We start from the raw sequence: 17,300 nt of genomic DNA, 5'->3' as shown, positions 1-17,300 counted from the left end.
TTCAAGAACCACTACATTCAGGTGTTTCATTCCCATCTGGCTTAACATTCTGGCCTCCATCCTCCCACGCTCAGAGCAGATGGAATAGCTCTGCTTCAGCTTGTCAGCTGCTCCAAGGTCGAACGGTGCCGGTGGCCTCGAACTGACGACCTTGTGGATGTTATCTTCAGGCAGATGGAGGCTCTACCCTCTAGACCAGACCTCCTGCCCTCTAGACCAGACCTCCTGCCCAAATGTGTAACCTTCCCTTCTGCATGACCAGAAGCAACATCCAGTGGGGGTGGGAGAAGGGTTGTAGAGAGCCCATAAGGGGTAGGCTTTATGAAGAGGTGGGATTTCTAATTCTGACCTATGTTTGGTTGGGTGCTTCCAGTTTGAATTCGGAAAAGAAGTTATACCTCTGCTATAAGCAGTTCAGAAATCAGTTTAGAAAAAGTCTAGCTTGCGGCAAATGGGACACTGGAGGCTGCTTTGGCTGCTTGTCATCTACCAATCCCCTTTAGCAGCCATGGTTCCAGCTATCATCAGCCACAGAATAGAGCAGCTGCAGGAAGCTTGCCTCCCACTCACTGCATGGAGAAAATTCTGCTCCAGCTGCCAGCTTCTGTGTACTGTCAAACTTAACGGAGGCATCAGCCAAAGGGGTTCCTGGGTTGGTTTTGCTTGTTATCATAAGGCCCCACCGGGGATCATTTTATTGCATGGCAGGCTATAATAAATATGTTGTGAGCTGCCTTGAGCACCTCCCTCTTAGGTGCTCATAATATTTTAAATATTTTAAATATTTTAAATAAATGAGCAAACACAGCAACTAAAGCCATTTTGGAATCAGATGCCTGATCTGGGAGGAGTTTTAGAAAATATTGCTTTTCTGCATAACAAGGGGAAAAGAGGTGCCACTGAAATATATGTAGGATATTGAGCAGGAAACAGAAGGAAGAACACTGAATGAAGTCCCTGTAGTAATGAAGACTGGAAACTTGACATCCTTCTTTTAATGATGGTCTTAGAATCTTTCACTAGAAATTATTCTGCTATTCACAACACAGTTTAATCCATGGTGATTCCTCACCCGCACCTTTGTCGTCAGTTGTGGTCAACACATAGTTAATCGCTCCTAAATTAATTTTGTATGACCATAGGAAGATGGATGACATTTTCACAAAGGTTTTTCATGAGAAAACAGTATGCATTTTAATGCAACCTCTCTTGATTGTAGAAAGTAATATCACTACAAAGTATTTTACCTACCAAACTTAACAGTTCAATCACATGCAAGCCTACTCAAATGTAAGCTCTACAGAGTTCAATGAAACTTACTCCTGGGTAAGTATGAATAGGATTGCAACCCCAGCCTATACATGCTTACCTTGAAGTACATCCCACTGAATTTTGTGATACGTCTTTCTGAATAGATGCTTAGGGTCAAGCTGTCAATTCTTCACTCTCTCTCTCTCTCCTTGCATACTTAGGGCCCAATCCTATCCAATTTTCCATTGCTGGTGCTGCTGTGCCAGTGGGGTATGCACTGCTTCCTGTGATGGGAAGGCAGTCACAGAGGCCTCCTCAAGATATGGGAACATTTGTTCCCTTACCTTGGGACTGCACTGAGGCAGCACCGGTGCTGGAAAGTTGGATAGGATTGGGCCCTTAGTTGCCCATTATTTGTTCTGCCATAGCCTTTGTAAATGCAGCATGTGCATAAGAACATAAGAACATAAGAACAGCCCCACTGGATCAGGCCATAGGCCCATCTAGTCCAGCTTCCTGTATCTCACAGCGGCCCACCAAATGCCCCAGGGAGCACACCAGATAACAAGAGACCTCATCCTGGTGCTCTCCCCTACATCTGGCATTCTGACTTAACCCATTCCTAAAATCAGGAGGTTGCGCATACACATCATGGCTTGTACCCCATAATGGATTTTTCCTCCAGAAACCCGTCCAATCCCCTTTTAAAGGCGTCTAGGCTAGACGCTAGCACCACATCCTGTGGCAAGGAGTTCCACAGACTGACCACGCGCTGAGTAAAGAAATATTTTCTTTTGTCTGTCCTAACCCGCCCAACACTCAATTTTAGTGGATGTCCCCTGGTTCTGGTATTATGTGAGAGTGTAAAGAGCATCTCCCTATCCACTCTGTCCATCCCCTGCATAATTTTGTATGTCTCAATCATGTCCCCCCTCAAGCGTCTCTTTTCTAGGCTGAAGAGGCCCAAACACCGTAGCCTTTCCTCATAAGGAAGGTGCCCCAGCCCCGTAATCAGCTTAGTCGCTCTCTTTTGCACCTTTTCCATTTCCACTATGTCTTTCTTGAGATGCGGCGACCAGAACTGGACACAATACTCCAGGTGTGGCCTTACCATCGATTTGTACAACGGCATTATAATACTAGCCGTTTTGTTCTCAATACCCTTCCTAATGATCCCAAGCATAGAATTGGCCTTCTTCACTGCCACCGCACATTGGGTCGACACTTTCATCGACCTGTCCACCACCACCCCAAGATCTCTCTCCTGATCTGTCACAGACAGCTCAGAACCCATTAGCCTATATCTAAAGTTTTGATTTTTTGCCCCAATGTGCATGACTTTACACTTACTGACATTGAAGCGCATCTGCCATTTTGCTGCCCATTCTGCCAGTCTGGAGAGATCCTTCTGGAGCTCCTCACAATCACTTCTGGTCTTTACCACTCAGAAAAGTTTGGTGTCGTCTGCAAACTTTGCCACTTCACTGCTCAACCCTGTCTCCAGGTCATTTATGAAGAGGTTGAAAAGCACCGGTCCCAGGACAGATCCTTGGGGCACACCGCTTTTCACCTCTCTCCATTGTGAAAATTGCCCATTGACACCCACTCTCTGCTTCCTGGCCTCCAACCAGTTCTCAATCCACGAGAGGACCTGTCCTCTAATTCCCTGACTGTGGAGTTTTTTCAGTAGCCTTTGGTGAGGGACCGTGTCAAACGCCTTCTGAAAGTCCAGATATATAATGTCCACGGGTTCTCCCGCATCCGCATGCCTGTTGACCTTTTCAAAGAATTCTATAAGGTTTGTGAGGCAAGACTTACCCTTACAGAAGCCATGCTGACTCTCCCTCAGCAAGGCCTGTTCGTCTATGTGTTTTGAGATCCTATCTTTGATGAGGCATTCCACCATCTTACCCGGTATGGATGTTAGGCTGACCGGCCTATAGTTTCCCGGGTCCCCCCTCTTTCCCTTTTTAAAAATAGGCGTGACATTTGCTATCCTCCAATCTTCTGGTACCGTGGCCGTTTTGAGGGACAAGTTGCATACCTTAGTCAAGAGATCTGCAACTTCATTCTTCAATTCCTTAATAACCCTTGGGTGTATGCCATCCAATTGTCATCCATGTTGTTTGAATAGCACAGCTTAATTAGACCAAGCTGCCTGACCATTTAAAATCCAGAGGATCAGCTTACTTTGTGATTATCATCTGAGGAATATACTCACAATCTGTTCTCCCTTTCCATGCACTCTGATTCTGGAAGTCAAGAGAAGCCTTGTGGCAGCAGTGTGCAATCCAGATCACTCATGCCATTCAGTACGTGGTGGAGTTTGCAAAGCGGATCACGGGCTTCATGGAACTCTGTCAAAATGATCAAATTCTACTTCTTAAATCAGGTGAGTAGAGGAGAGTGATATGGGGATGATACCAGCAAACTTATCACATAAGTTCATTTTGTAACATGTATTTGAGGAATGGAAGCTACAGAATCTTCTTTTCAGGATCATTGGCAGTGCAGTTAAAACCCAGATGATAGCCCAGTATTGCTTAACACATACAATGTTTACTACACTAATATGTAAATAGGATAAATGTATACTCTATATGGTGTGTCTCTGGTTTGCTACACCTAAAACTCAGAAGGTAGCACTTTGAGGATTGGGGAGGGTTGTTTATATGACTTTGACTTGTGATGTAGCACCGTGAGAAGGCTACTAGCCTGGGAGAAAATCCACACAGAGTCACAGACCCCAGAGATGGGAGGCTTTGAGTGCTGTTGGTGGAAGCAGAGGCAATGCAGAAGAGTTAGTTAGGCAGTTTGATTGTGGGATATGGAATGAAAGCGACAGCTCTTTCTGAGGAAAAAATGATAGGATTAAAAAAAACAAAAGTTAAAACAGCTGAAAACATCTTTGAGCAACAGGCAGTTCAATTCTGTGCTTCCCGTTGCCGAGGGCTGCAGCAGCGCCCAAACGGCTCCCGCTGCATCCTATGGGAAGCGGTGCCGGGGCTACTTGGGGTAAGGGAGCTTATGCTTCACCTTGCCCCTCCCCTCCCCTCCCCTCCCCCAGAACGCCTCCTGACTGCCCCAACTTCCTATTCTGCCACCCAGCACTTGTGCAGAGCTCCAGGTGGCAGACCTCTCTCTTCCACCCAGGGCTGGCTCAGCACGGGCTCCGTAGGCTCGCGCTGAGCCAGTGCCAGACCGGCACAGAGTGTCGCAGGCATGCCTTACAGCACGTTTGCGACACTGCGCGCTAGCACTGGGCTGGCGTGGAGCTGTTTGGATTGGGCTGCAAAACAACGCATTTGAATGAAAAGAATGAAAACAGCAGGGGAAAACACTTTTATAGGGGGCAAACTAAATTTGGTGGAGGGAGCAGTGCTTAGGAAACATATTTTATGATCACTTCTCTGGCTGTAGGTTGTAGGTAATGCTTAATGATTTTTACACTGTTAATAGTGAGATTAATGGGGGGCCCACACTTAGGGGTAATGCCCCAAAGAACACAGGCAACGCTTACAAGAGGTGCATTGGATTGTGAACTGCTTTCCTTTCAGGCTAACATTTCAGCTTCTTCTTTAGATAGAGGATGGGGGGGAACATTGATACAACCCCAACACGGCTGTTGTTTGTTGTTTGGGGGATTTGGTGAAAGAGCTTGTGCTCAAATGTTTCCTGCCTCGCAAAATGCTTGAAAGCATCTTGTTAGACTGTTACGTGAAGTAACTCTGGCCTTTTGCTCTCTTTCCAGGCTGCTTGGAAGTGGTTTTGGTGAGAATGTGCCGTGCCTTCAATCCACTCAACAACACTGTTCTGTTTGAAGGAAAATATGGAGGAATGCAAATGTTCAAGGCTTTGGGTAGGCTTGCATTTGTTGTTTATCCAAGCCTATGGATTTACTGAGTTATTTGCATATACAAGAGTGGCAGCGCTTCCTCAACCAACCGTTAAGATCCTTACCATCACCTCATGCAACGTTTAAGATAAAAGCAAACTTTTATCTTCCGCTATATCCGATGTTCAAATATCCCAGACTCCTGAGCCACCGCACTGCTGGTTCCCTATATAAGTGGAAATCCATGCAAAGCAGCATCCTTGTTTATCTGAACTGCCATTTATTTAATCATCATCTTATTTTTTTTAACTTTATTTCTCGTTTTTCCAACAAAAATATAATGTACATCAATAAACATCTATAAACTAACACAAAGTGTGTACCAAGACACCAAACAAAACCATACAACCGAAAAAGAAAAGAGAAAGAAAAAAATAAGAGCGAGAGAGAGAAAATAAAAAAATTAAAAAAATGTAATTATCAGGGTATTACTTATCACCAAAAAACCTACTAATAAATGGCTACTAAATATTTTCAGATACATCCAATAATGATTGCCGTTGATAGGCCATATGTTCAAAAGATGACAAGTTCAATAGGTTTTCTCTCCATTGATTTATCGTGGGTGGGCATTGATCCTTCCAGTGTACCAATCTTTTAGCTGTTGTAAGGGCATATAGAGTCCATTTCCGTTGCCATTTATTAACCTTCCAGACTGCAGGTATATAATTTAATATCACATATGTGTCAGTGAATTTCAGTGGTTGTTGTAACACAGTATGCATCTCATTTATCACTTCAAACCAGAAGCCCACAATTACAGAACATGACCATAACATGTGCACAACGGTTGCTTCAGATGATCCAAAGCGCCAATATTTAGATTCCTTGATGAGGCCTTTATTGTACAACTTTTCACGGGTCCAATACACCTTGAAAACTATTTTTTGTTGGATTAAGTGAAGTCTGAGATCCATAGATGGGGTTGTAATATTCCACCGCCACCCTCCATTGTTCATATAAAATGGGACAATCTAATTCTTCGTTCCACTTATCTCTAAGCACCTGTGTATCATATTTATTTAGTGACAACAGATGTTTGTAGATAAATATAACTGGCTTCTTTAAATATGCTTCTAAAAGTGTCTCCAAAAGAGGTGGAGACTGTGAGAAGGATATTGTGCAGGGCCATATTTAGAAGCTAGTAGGTAACACAGTTGTACATATTGCCATTCAACTGAAACAGGTAATCCATATTTCTGTTGTAAATATACAAATGTATAAAACTCATCATTATTATCGATAAGTTGATTTAAAGTCACCACGGCATTATTAGCCCACTCTTTCCCAAAAAATGGTTCTTTATGGATCGTTAATTCAGGGTTAGACCACAATGTTAATTTAGCATGGGAATAAAGTTCAAATTTATATTTCTACCCCATCATGTTCCAGGTGTGTCTAACTGAGGTTATAGCTACTGGTATCTGTTTAACATATACATATTTGAACCCCAAAGCTACCCATTTCCACAGAGGGACAATTATAGATGTTTCTAATCTAGCCCAGGATGGGATCTCCACCTGTGAAATATCCCACCAATTACAAAAACCCAGCAAATAAGCCTGGTGTTAATTAAAATAAACCTTAATGTTAAGAGGTGCCCATCGGTCTAAGTCAAATGATATTTCACTTGTCAGCTTGTCAAGGTTTAATTGTATCGTGTTATATCTCTGGGAATTAAGCTTTCCAAGTATTTGCTATAGTCAGGACACCATATAAATATCCAGTCATGGAATACATCCCAGAGCATACTGTTCCTGTGGCATTACTTCTGATTTTGTCCAATTGATAGAATATCCCAAAATAGATCCAAATTGGGACATTTGTTTCAATCGGTCAGGTATAGATTCCAAAGGCTCCATAATAAACTGCAGGATATCATCGTCATATAAGATAAACAGAGTTGGAAATCAGTAGGCTGCATCTGTTCTACCAGAAAACATAGTGTTAAACATCCAAGTGCCACCAAACCCCACTTACGTATGAAAAAAGAATAAATATTAATCAGAATCAGATCCAAATATACTTTCTATTTTTCAGTAGGAAGACAATGTGAAGTCTTACTGACTATGCTAGACATTATGGGGGACAGAGATGTAGGCATGACACTACAGTGAGGGACAAAAATGTCCTTTATTCAAAATCTTCAACTTTCAGAAAGTTGTAAAAGTGATCATTTTAGAAAGGGGAATGATTTCTCCAGTTATCCTTACCTTCTAGTTTGTGTGTGTTACACTGCCTTATACAAAGTATAGCCACCTTCCTCCACCTTATGGAGTGATCAAGAGCAAATGTTAAGCTGATTTAAGATATGCATTGAATTCAAGACTAACATGTACACCTTCATATGCAGACTGTATATTAATATTTCAGCCAAAATCCAGTACAACGGTTGAGATGAACTGGAATTAAACCTATGTAACGGTGTACTTGATTACCTTTAATTATACTATTTGTCTTACAGTCTGTATTATGTTCTGTATCCAGTATGTCAATTTTTAGAAGTTGTTGCATTAATGGCCCAATCCTATTGGCTGTTCATGTCACTTACAGGCCACCTCTCTGAACATTTTCTCTAAGCACAAGTCATGGAGTATATTGCAGGGAAGTATATCAGCTGCCCTTACTTGGAGGCACACATTTTATGAAGGGAAACCCATACTCATGCAGCATGGATGCATGCAACCACCTGCTCACAGGCATAGTTTCTCTTTACAGGAAAAGCAGCTTTTAGAGGCTGATGGATTTCATGTTGTCTTTTGTCGTCTGTGATATATACACAGGTTCCGATGACCTGGTGAACGAAGCATTTGACTTTGCAAAGAATTTGTGTTCCTTGCAGCTGACTGAGGAGGAAATAGCCTTGTTTTCGTCTGCTGTACTGATATCACCAGGTAGTTATCTCCAGTTAATCTTCCTTTCCTAGTTCCTTCTGCATACATGAGCTGCCATTTTCAACCTTTTGCAGCCCACATCAAGAACTGTTCTTCCCTCCTAAACATGTGTATTCAGTAACTGAAGAATAGTGTGAATGACAGTGCAATCTTAACTGCACCGTCTGCTGGCGCAGTGATTGCTGCACCAGCCTAGAGGGTTGCAAACATGTAGTGTCATAAACTATTCATGAGCCAGCAGTGCCAGTGGGAAGGCCTGCACTGGCCTGCCAGTTCTGGAGACAAGTCCCTGGCCACCAGTTGAAGTAAGTTCAGTGCTGAGTAGCACAGGGGCTTGGGTAGGAGGCAGGGAGGGGGTGTTTCTGGGCGAGGGAGGGCAGAATGGGGGTCAGATCAGGCCCGGGAGAGGAACAGGATTGGCTGAGCATGCCTCCACCATCTCTTATCTTCCCTCCCAAGCCCAAATATCCTACATGGGGCTGCTCAGACATGTGTCAGCTAAATAGCTGAGTATCCCCATAGGGCAGGCTAGGGCATTACTCAGGGGAAGGGGAAAATATCCCATCAGCTTCCAGCTAGCTAACACTGGATACAGCAAAGGCACTGTGAGCCTTGTTAGCATTGGCCTGTGAGTGTACTGTGTCTTGAAGTTGCCTGTTGTATGTGTTCCAAGTGAAGAGGTTAGACACTGAAACCTGCAGAAACGGCACTGAAACAAAAACAGAAACAGACACTGAAATGGCAGATGCGTTTCAATGTAAGTGTAAAGTCATGCACATTGGGGCAAAAGATCAAAACTTCACATATAGGCTGATGGGTTCTGAGCTGTCTGTGACAGATCAGGACAGCGATCTTGGGGTGGTGGTGGATAGGTCGATGAAAGTGTTGACCCAATGTGCGGCGGCAGTGGACAAGGCCAATTCTATGCATGGGATTATTAGAAAAGGTATTGAGAACAAAACGGCTAATATTATAATGCTGTTGTACAAATCAATGGTAAGGCCACACCTGGAGCATTGTGTCTAGTTCTGGTCGCCGCATCTCAAAAAGGATATAGTGGAAATGGAAAAGGTGCAAAAGAGAGTGATTAAGATGATTACTGGGCTGGGGCACCTTCCTTAAGAGGAAAGGCTACTGCGTTTGGGCCTCTTCAGCCTAGAAAAGAGACACCTGAGGGGGGACATAATTGAGACATACAAAATTATGCAGGGGATGGACAGAGTGAATAGAGTGATGCTCTTTACACTCTCACATAACACCAGAACCAGGGGACATCCACTAAAATTGAGTGTTGGGAGAGCTAGGACAGACAAAAGAAACTATTTCTTTACTCAGTGTGTGGTCGGTCTGTGGAACTCCTTGCCGCAGGATGTGGTGATGGCATCTGACCTGGATGCCTTTAAAAGGGGATTGGACAAGTTTCTGGAAGAAAAATCCCTTACGGGTTACAAGCCATGATGTGTATGTGCAACCACCTCATTTTAGAAATGAGCTGTCAGATGCAAGGGAGGGCACCAGGATGCAGGTCTCTTGTTATCTGGTATGCTACCTGGGGCATTTGGTGGGGCCGCTGTGAGATACAGGAAGCTGGACTAGATGGGCCTACGGCCTGATCCAGTGGGGCTGTTCTTATGTTCTTAACCAAGACATTATGCTTGCCGAGCTTGTGTTCTACCATTGAACTATGACCCCCTTATATAAAAGTTTTCAGGATCAAACTCTTAGACAAACATGCTGCAGAACACAAACTAGATTTTGCTATAGTGCAGTACATCCGAGTGGAGGCTAAGTAAACCCTGATTCATGTGGCAGACTCTTTGCCTCACAGCACAGAACCTGGTGGCTCTTATCACACAGCAGAGCGATGGCTGTCTTGCCAGTGGTAAAATACATGTAAAATACTGGCTACGTTCATGGCTAAGCCTGAAGGACAGAACAGCTATGCATACTGAACTGGGGAGTGGGATTAGCCAGGAAGGAGAAGGCAGTCTGTTAGAAGTCACACTGCATCCATATGCCTGTGTGAAAACCATCAGGAGGTGTGGCATGTGGGTTATATGCAGCCAGATCATTCCCAATACTCTTCACTGTCAGTCCCATGATACCTTAGTCTGGGCCTGCTTAGTATGTGTTTTTTGGTTGTAGTTAACTATTTAGAGAGCAAAATATATCTTCCCCCAATGACCTTGTAGCAGAACTTGCTGCATATTTCAGCACCAACTATTTTTGGCAATAAATTTGACAAACCAATTTTGGCAATCAAGTGTATTCACGTTATTGGGAAACAACTTGCTACATTTAGGTTCAGCATTATCTTGATAGTATTTATCAGCAGTGGAGTGAAAGGAAAGAATTGAAAAGGCAAAAGAAAAGACCACATTTACTGAGTACTGCCCTGCCTGTCTTTGTGGACACTGTAATTCCCAGGAGGCCCTTGCCAAAGAGATAATCGCGCTTCAGGATAATAGGTGCTGTTCCTGTTCCAACAGCCCAAAAGTGCCAGTCTCTGGTTGCCCAGGCAGGAGGTGGGAAAGAGGACACTGAGCATCTGTCCTTCATATCTGTCTAACAGCAGCTCGCATTGGCCACAATAGAGCTCTCTTGGAGGAGGCATCCAGGCACAGAAGGATTTGAGGGGCAGGGAAATGAACAGGACTGCCAGTCGTAAGAAGAGTCAGCTGTTCTCAGAGCCATGCTGCAAAACTGCATATCGGTTCTCAACACATTTATTTGGTAGTAAGTCTCTCTGATTTCAGCGGAATGTAATTTCCTTGGATTCAGAGATTAGTGACTTGGTCATAGATGAACACAGTAGCTCCGTGGATTGGACGGTGGGATGCCAGAGCTTGCACTTTCCCAGAACTTGCGTGGCATAGTTGTGATGTGTGAAGGGCTTGTACTGGCCGGGGAAGACTGTAGAACAAGGGCAGCAAAGATTGCACAGCTGTAGTTAAAGTAAAAATGGCAATCAGCATGCCCAACAGTTCTAACTCAAATTATGTAACTGGCCAAATGACACATTGCATTAACTATGTCTCTTGGCTTTTGCATGTTTTTTTTTTTGTTGTTGTTGTTTTTTTTTTGGGGGGGGGGAGGTTATGCTTTAAAATTGGCTGTAGAGAAGGCCATTCAGGATTGAGGCCACACCTGGGGTGGAGGGGGGAGCTTTCATTCTGCTGTACTTTCCATCCAGATCCCCTTCTGAGGCTGTAATTTGTCCCAGGAGGGAAGCTCTGTTTGGGAACTTTCCTCCCAGGAGAAATAGCATCGACAAGGATCACAGCCACAAAGATCACAACACACATACACCCTGATTTTTAACTACATGAACAACAAAAAAACCAAGCATTCAAGAGCCAAATAATTACACATTCAATGTAACATGTTATTCTGTGTATGTACCAATCCATTAAGATCTAGGAGACAGGATATCTTGTGTGTTCTGCTATCTTCTGAAATTTGGTTGGTGTGACACATGAGACCAACTTGTGTCCACCAACTTATGTCCACCAACATGAGACCTCTGAGACTAACTTTCCCAGTAGCAGCCACGGCTATATGGAATTTCCTGCCCGATAGTGTGTCCTCCTTACTGCTGTTTAACTGAAAGTTAAAAGACTTGGCTCTTTCCAAACATGGCTCTTTCCACATTTTCTGAGTTTGGGTCATTTGTCATGCCCCTCTGATGTTTTTGTCGTCTGTGCTATGGGTTTGCTTAAATAACCGTTGTTCTTTTTACAATGTTTTATATTAACTTGTTTAGCAATACTGTTAAGCTGCTTTAAGGCAGGAAAGGCAGGATTCAAATGAAATAAACATGATTAACCTTTCGTTCTTTGAGGGATTTGATTGACTGGAAACTCAAATACAGTATTGTACTTCTTCAAGAAATTAAGCCTAAAATGAATGAACAATTAATGAAGATTAGTCTGCTTCCTAACTGCTGTGTAGGTGAGTCTTTTTCCTTCTTCTTACTGGCTTTAGTTATGTGTTTAATTTAGTGTTACTTTATTGTTTGGCCAGATCGAGCTTGGCTGTTAGAACCAAGAAAGGTCCAGAAGCTTCAGGAAAAGATTTATTTTGCACTGCAACATGTGATCCAGAAGAATCATCTTGATGATGAGACTTTGGCAAAGGTAGATCTTTCATACAAGTTGGCATTCACTACATTGACACATTATGCAAGTATGTAATTCATCATTCTTGAATTAATGTCTCCATTAATGTTAATTAATGTTCTCTTGGAGTGAAACGCATCATCTAGGTCCAGAGATTCCTGTAGGCATGGGAATTCCACTGTGCGTCTGGAACCCCCACCACACTGTAGGGCTTTACCATCAGTGTCAGCTGAGAGGATAGCGCAGCACACACAAAACTGGTAAAGTGCAGTGGTTAAGAGACTGAGCTAAGAATTGAACTTCCAATCTATGAACTTACTCAGTGGCCTTAGGCAAACTACTCCCTCTCTGCCCCAGCTTCTCATCTGCATTGGGGTTAGTAATACCTTACAGCAGTGGTTCCCAAACATTTTCAGCTGGTGGCTCCCTTGACCTACTGGGCCATTGGCTGCAGCTCCCTATTAGGGCTACAGTCCTATAAATTGTATAGGGTGGCAGGTTTTTCAAGAGGAATCCATGGGTCCCTGACTGGTTTCTGTGGCTTTCTGGACAGCCACAGATCACAGTTTGGGAACCACTGCCTTACAGGATTGTTGGAAGAATAACAACAAGATAACAAATACAGTGCTTTGAAACTTTTAGGGTGCTATACAATATTCAGCTTCATTATTACAAAGGCATAAGTGGGACAGCCTGAATGCACAGGACTTTTCTTGGTACATCAGAGCACACCCATGGACATGAAAAACCAGCAGCGGTCTCAAATGCGGGAGGAATGAGCTGCAGTTGGAAACACGTTTCCATGTACAAATCCATGCCCCACATGCATAAGAAGCTATTCCAAGATACTAAATGTATGGCATCCGGCGTGTGAAGGGGGTTCTAGTTTGGGAATTTGCAAGCAAAACAGCGGGCTGTGCACTTGTTGCCATGTTCATGGAGCCCCTCCTTCCTTCGCTGCTACGACCACCCTGGCTGAAGGAAGAATGCAGCCTAAGCAACTGTGCATGGGTTATTGTGTTCTATCACACATTAAGTCAGGCTTACTGACATAAATTCCACAGATTCGGAACTGCCAAAATAGATGTTTAAAATAAAAATTCTCATAGCAAACGAACTAAAAACTGAAATGTTCACGTAATACAAGTAAAAACCGTTCATATATCACTATATCACCCTGATATAGTGACTGCACTCTTTCCTCCTTTGTACAAGTAAAAACTGAGTAAGAGGCACTTTTTCAAGAGGGTGCTCCTCTTTTATTTAGCAGGGGGAGAGTAACTGGCCCTCCGCACCCCAGCACTGTCTTTTCTAGTGGCTGCCTGCTGGTGTTCTTTTGCATCTTTTTAGATTGTGAGCCCTCTTGGGACAGGGAGCCATTAGTTTTTTTACTTTTCTCTGTAAACCGCTTTGTGAACTTTTTGTTGAAAAGCTGTATATCAATACTATTGTTAATAATAATAATAATATCAAACATTTATTAAGATCTATTTATTGGATTCAAGATTTATTTCATCTGAGAAATACATGCAAGAAACATTGAAGCTAATTTAGAAAGCAGGGTCTGGTGTAAACATTTCTTTAATTGTCTGCTACCCCTTTTGTTTACTTACATATTTATTTGTCTGTCTATCTGTCTTACAGTTAGTAGCCAAGATACCCACCATCACTGCACTTTGCAACTTGCACGGAGAAAAACTGCAGGTATTTAAACAATCTCATCCTGACATAGTGAACACACTCTTTCCTCCTTTATACAAGGAACTTTTCAATCCAGACTCTACCACTGGCTGCAAGTGAAGGGGAAGATAGAGATGTCACATAGTCCTGGAATGCATCACTGTTGAGACAAAAGAATTGTTTTCATGAAGACTCTCTTTAAAAAAAAAAAAAAAAGGTCACTACTGCAACTCTAGGAATGTCCTGCACTTAATAGAATTATTTTTCACCGCTACAGTTTGAAGAATGTAAATATGCACCTCTGAGTGGAGCCTGTTTTTCTTTTTCTCTCTCTCTCTCTTTTTTCTTTTTCTTTTTGTTAATTTTTCCTTTTTTTTAATTTTTAACTGACCAGAAATTTGCAAATATAGAACACTGGGTGTTACTTTTATTTTTGATTTATTTTATTGGGGGTATGTTGGGGAGACAACTGTTTATAGAGGTTTATTGTAGATATAAATGAAAACAGAGGAGTATTTTGCAGTATTACTCTTGCTGTTGGTTGTTGAAATATAATTTAAGAAAAAAAAAAACCCACTAAACTAGGCTTACCTATTTCTATGTTTTTAGCTAGTTAAATGCATGTGGCAGTCTGTAGCTGTCTTGGAAATAAGTGTGTGTGTATGTAATATATATGGGCATGATCCTTCCCTGTGCAGGTATCTGATATTGGAAGGTTTCCCATAGGGCTGAAAGGAACCCTGTTTCCTCTCTCAATGCATTTGCATAGAGACTACCAAGGCAGTCCAGGCAATACGAGGTCTTGGTGTGTCCAGCCCTCCCTCTCTACTCAATCAAGTTATGTACATTGGACTGCCTATTCCCTGTAACTGTGTCCATGCTGGGTAGGGAGGAATAGAGCCATGTTCTGGGTTTCCTTCCACCTGCAGGCAAGGGTCATGCCCTGTGTGTATATGGGTAGTATATACCAGGGATGGCCAACTTCTGCATTCTCAGGGGCTACACTATCCTTCTGACAGTGGTCATGGACCAGAGGTGTGCTTTGCTATACAACTCAACCCCATCAGAGGTGGTTAAATTGTAATGAAATCTATTTCATTGGGGCATTGTGTATTAAAAAAAAATCAGAGACACAGTATCAAAACATGGGATCTCTCTTATTCCATCACTCACATTCACATCCTTAAGAGAACATTATTTGTCTTTTGCTATAAATGAAAAAGTTTTTAATCACATCATGATTCTAATTTGGCAGCATCATCAGTCTGGATAAAACTGCTTTATGGGTCACCAGTTAGCCATACCTGCTGTATACCAATACAGTGCACGTATATGTGTGTGGATGTCTGCACATACCACACACACAGAATACACACACACTTGCTGTAGTTTAAAAAATGCCTATTTTCTAGGGATGCTCTCCAGTGTTTTTTAACTTTCCATGTAATGTGTTAGATTTATGTTGGGCAACTAGGATTTTGCTCTGACATCCATCTTTATACAATGACAAAATGGTACCATTTCTGATCAGTTTGTAAATAATGTGTATGCAGTACGCAGTCAGTGAATGAAAAGTCAGGTTAGTATTATTGGTGCCAAAGCCTTGTCTGGATAATTCAAATGGACAGAGAGAAAGTTATTGGAAGATTTCTTTTCTCAGTGATAGGAAAAAAAGCATACTGTATATTGAACATAATATTATAGGACTCAATGCCAATAGAGTATTTAAATCACAGAGTAAAATGTACACCATCCCAAACCGTAAGTACATTTTATTGTGAATCAGAAAGAGAGTTTATTTTATTTTATTAACACTTCCTGACAAAAAAGTAGTTATTGGGCTCCCCATTGCTCTGAAGTTCTCCAAAGGACAGTGGAGCAGGCCCAGCGATAAACCTTTGAAGAAAAAGTTACAAGAGCAAGCAATCAGTCATCAGCTAAGACATCATTGTGAGCTATGAGGTGAGAGTGGAAGTTTTCCATATTCATGCCTTCATCTAATGCAATTGTAATATTCCCATGTCAGGAAAGACAGCTGTTTTCACCAGTTCATTTATATACAAAACTTTGATTGCTCCATTTCTATGTCTTAGGAAAACTGGGGTGGTAACTCAACCCAAAAAAGCATTTATCACCAAGATTTATGGCCCATGCACAACAGATCCGCAGCCCACAGAAAGAAAGTTACTGTTCTATATGAGGTCTTCTCCACTAGCCTCTAGTCTAGCAACTTACTGTGTGTTTTCTCCCTATGTTGTATATGTAGAACATATTCTGAAGACAGAGCCAATGGAAATCTTCCCTAGCTGTTCACTGAATCCAGGCCAGGAGAGCATGTGTGCCTCTTCAAGACTACATAAACACCTTGGGAGTGTGCTGTTGCTCATCAGCCATTCACAGATGCTTATAGAAGAGGCTTGTAAAACAAAGTTCTTATGAATAGCTCTCAAAAACTTCACAGTATCTACAGGCTTCTAGATCTGCCCTGCCTGAACTTTTCACAGACATCCAAGAATGGTGGGATCTTCCCCATTCTTTTTCCTTCCTGCTTTTGCTTCCCATCTATTCCCATTCCAATTTCTATTGCTTTTTTGTTTGTTTTTGTATGAATTTTTTGTTCCTCCTTGCCTCTAATGTTGTTTCTTTAACAATCACAGTGGTTAAGACAATTCTTCTAAAAAGCTATCATGTTCACAGCTTCTAGCTTAATTAGGGTATGTTCTCTGTGTTTTAGAGTTCAGTGTGAGCTCATTCACAAATCAAGCTGATGGCATTTGAAATGACCACTGCCATCCATGGGAACACGTCGCCTGATGCATGTCAGGTGACAGATATGAATCTAAGAACATAAGAAAAGCCCTGCTGGATCAGGCCAAAAAGTCCATCTAGTCCAGCCTCCTGAATCTCACAGTGGCCCACCAGATGCCCCAGGGAGCACACAAGACACCAAGAGACCTGCATCCTGGTCCCCCTAATCTGGCATTCTGAGGTAAATCTACTGTGCTCTTGACAGTGCTGCCACTCCTGGAGCATTGAACATATTTTAGAAATGTCCTCTCTTGCAATTAAGAGGGCTGAAAGGGAGCCTGATCTTCACTGTGGTCAACTGAACTCTTGCATTTCTTTTAACCCCCTTTAGACATCTCAGTAGACGCAGTCTTAGAAGAGTGGAATTCTTTGTAAGCAGATGACCATGACATTAAGCCAACAATACTTAGTATGTGCAATACAGTCAGAAGAATTCTTGCTCCCTCCCCCTCCCCCTCCCTCCACCATCACCATCACCACAGCAAATTTCCCCTTGTTCTCCTGCGTAGATTTGTCACCTTTTTTCCCATGCAGCGCTCCTGTGCCTTTAACAGCTAAAGGCCCAATCCTATCCAATTTTCCAGTGCTGGTGCTGTGGTGCCAATGGGGTGTGCACTGCTTCCTGTGATGGGAGGACAGTCACAGAGGCCTCCT

At 42.6% G+C, this 17,300-nt stretch overlaps 1 protein-coding gene across 1 annotated transcript in view; it reads left to right on the top strand.

Annotated features, from left to right (window-relative positions):
* Positions 1–13,958, top strand: part of RORB (RAR related orphan receptor B) — a 66,807-nt gene extending 52,849 nt beyond the window's left edge. Inside the window, exons 6-10 of the mRNA XM_066612575.1 lie at positions 3,511–3,643; positions 5,003–5,110; positions 7,930–8,040; positions 12,064–12,176; positions 13,803–13,958. Of these exons, the coding sequence (XP_066468672.1) occupies positions 3,511–3,643; positions 5,003–5,110; positions 7,930–8,040; positions 12,064–12,176; positions 13,803–13,958 (621 nt within the window). The remainder of the gene's footprint in view (positions 1–3,510; positions 3,644–5,002; positions 5,111–7,929; positions 8,041–12,063; positions 12,177–13,802) is intronic.
* Positions 13,959–17,300: the final 3,342 nt, after the last annotated feature.

Source organism: Tiliqua scincoides, chromosome 2 (genome assembly GCF_035046505.1).
Source record: "Tiliqua scincoides isolate rTilSci1 chromosome 2, rTilSci1.hap2, whole genome shotgun sequence".
NCBI classification, from domain to species: Eukaryota; Metazoa; Chordata; class Lepidosauria; order Squamata; family Scincidae; genus Tiliqua; species Tiliqua scincoides.
The sequence above is the reverse complement of the archived record's forward strand: the minus strand, read 5'-3'. Positions and strand labels throughout refer to the sequence as shown.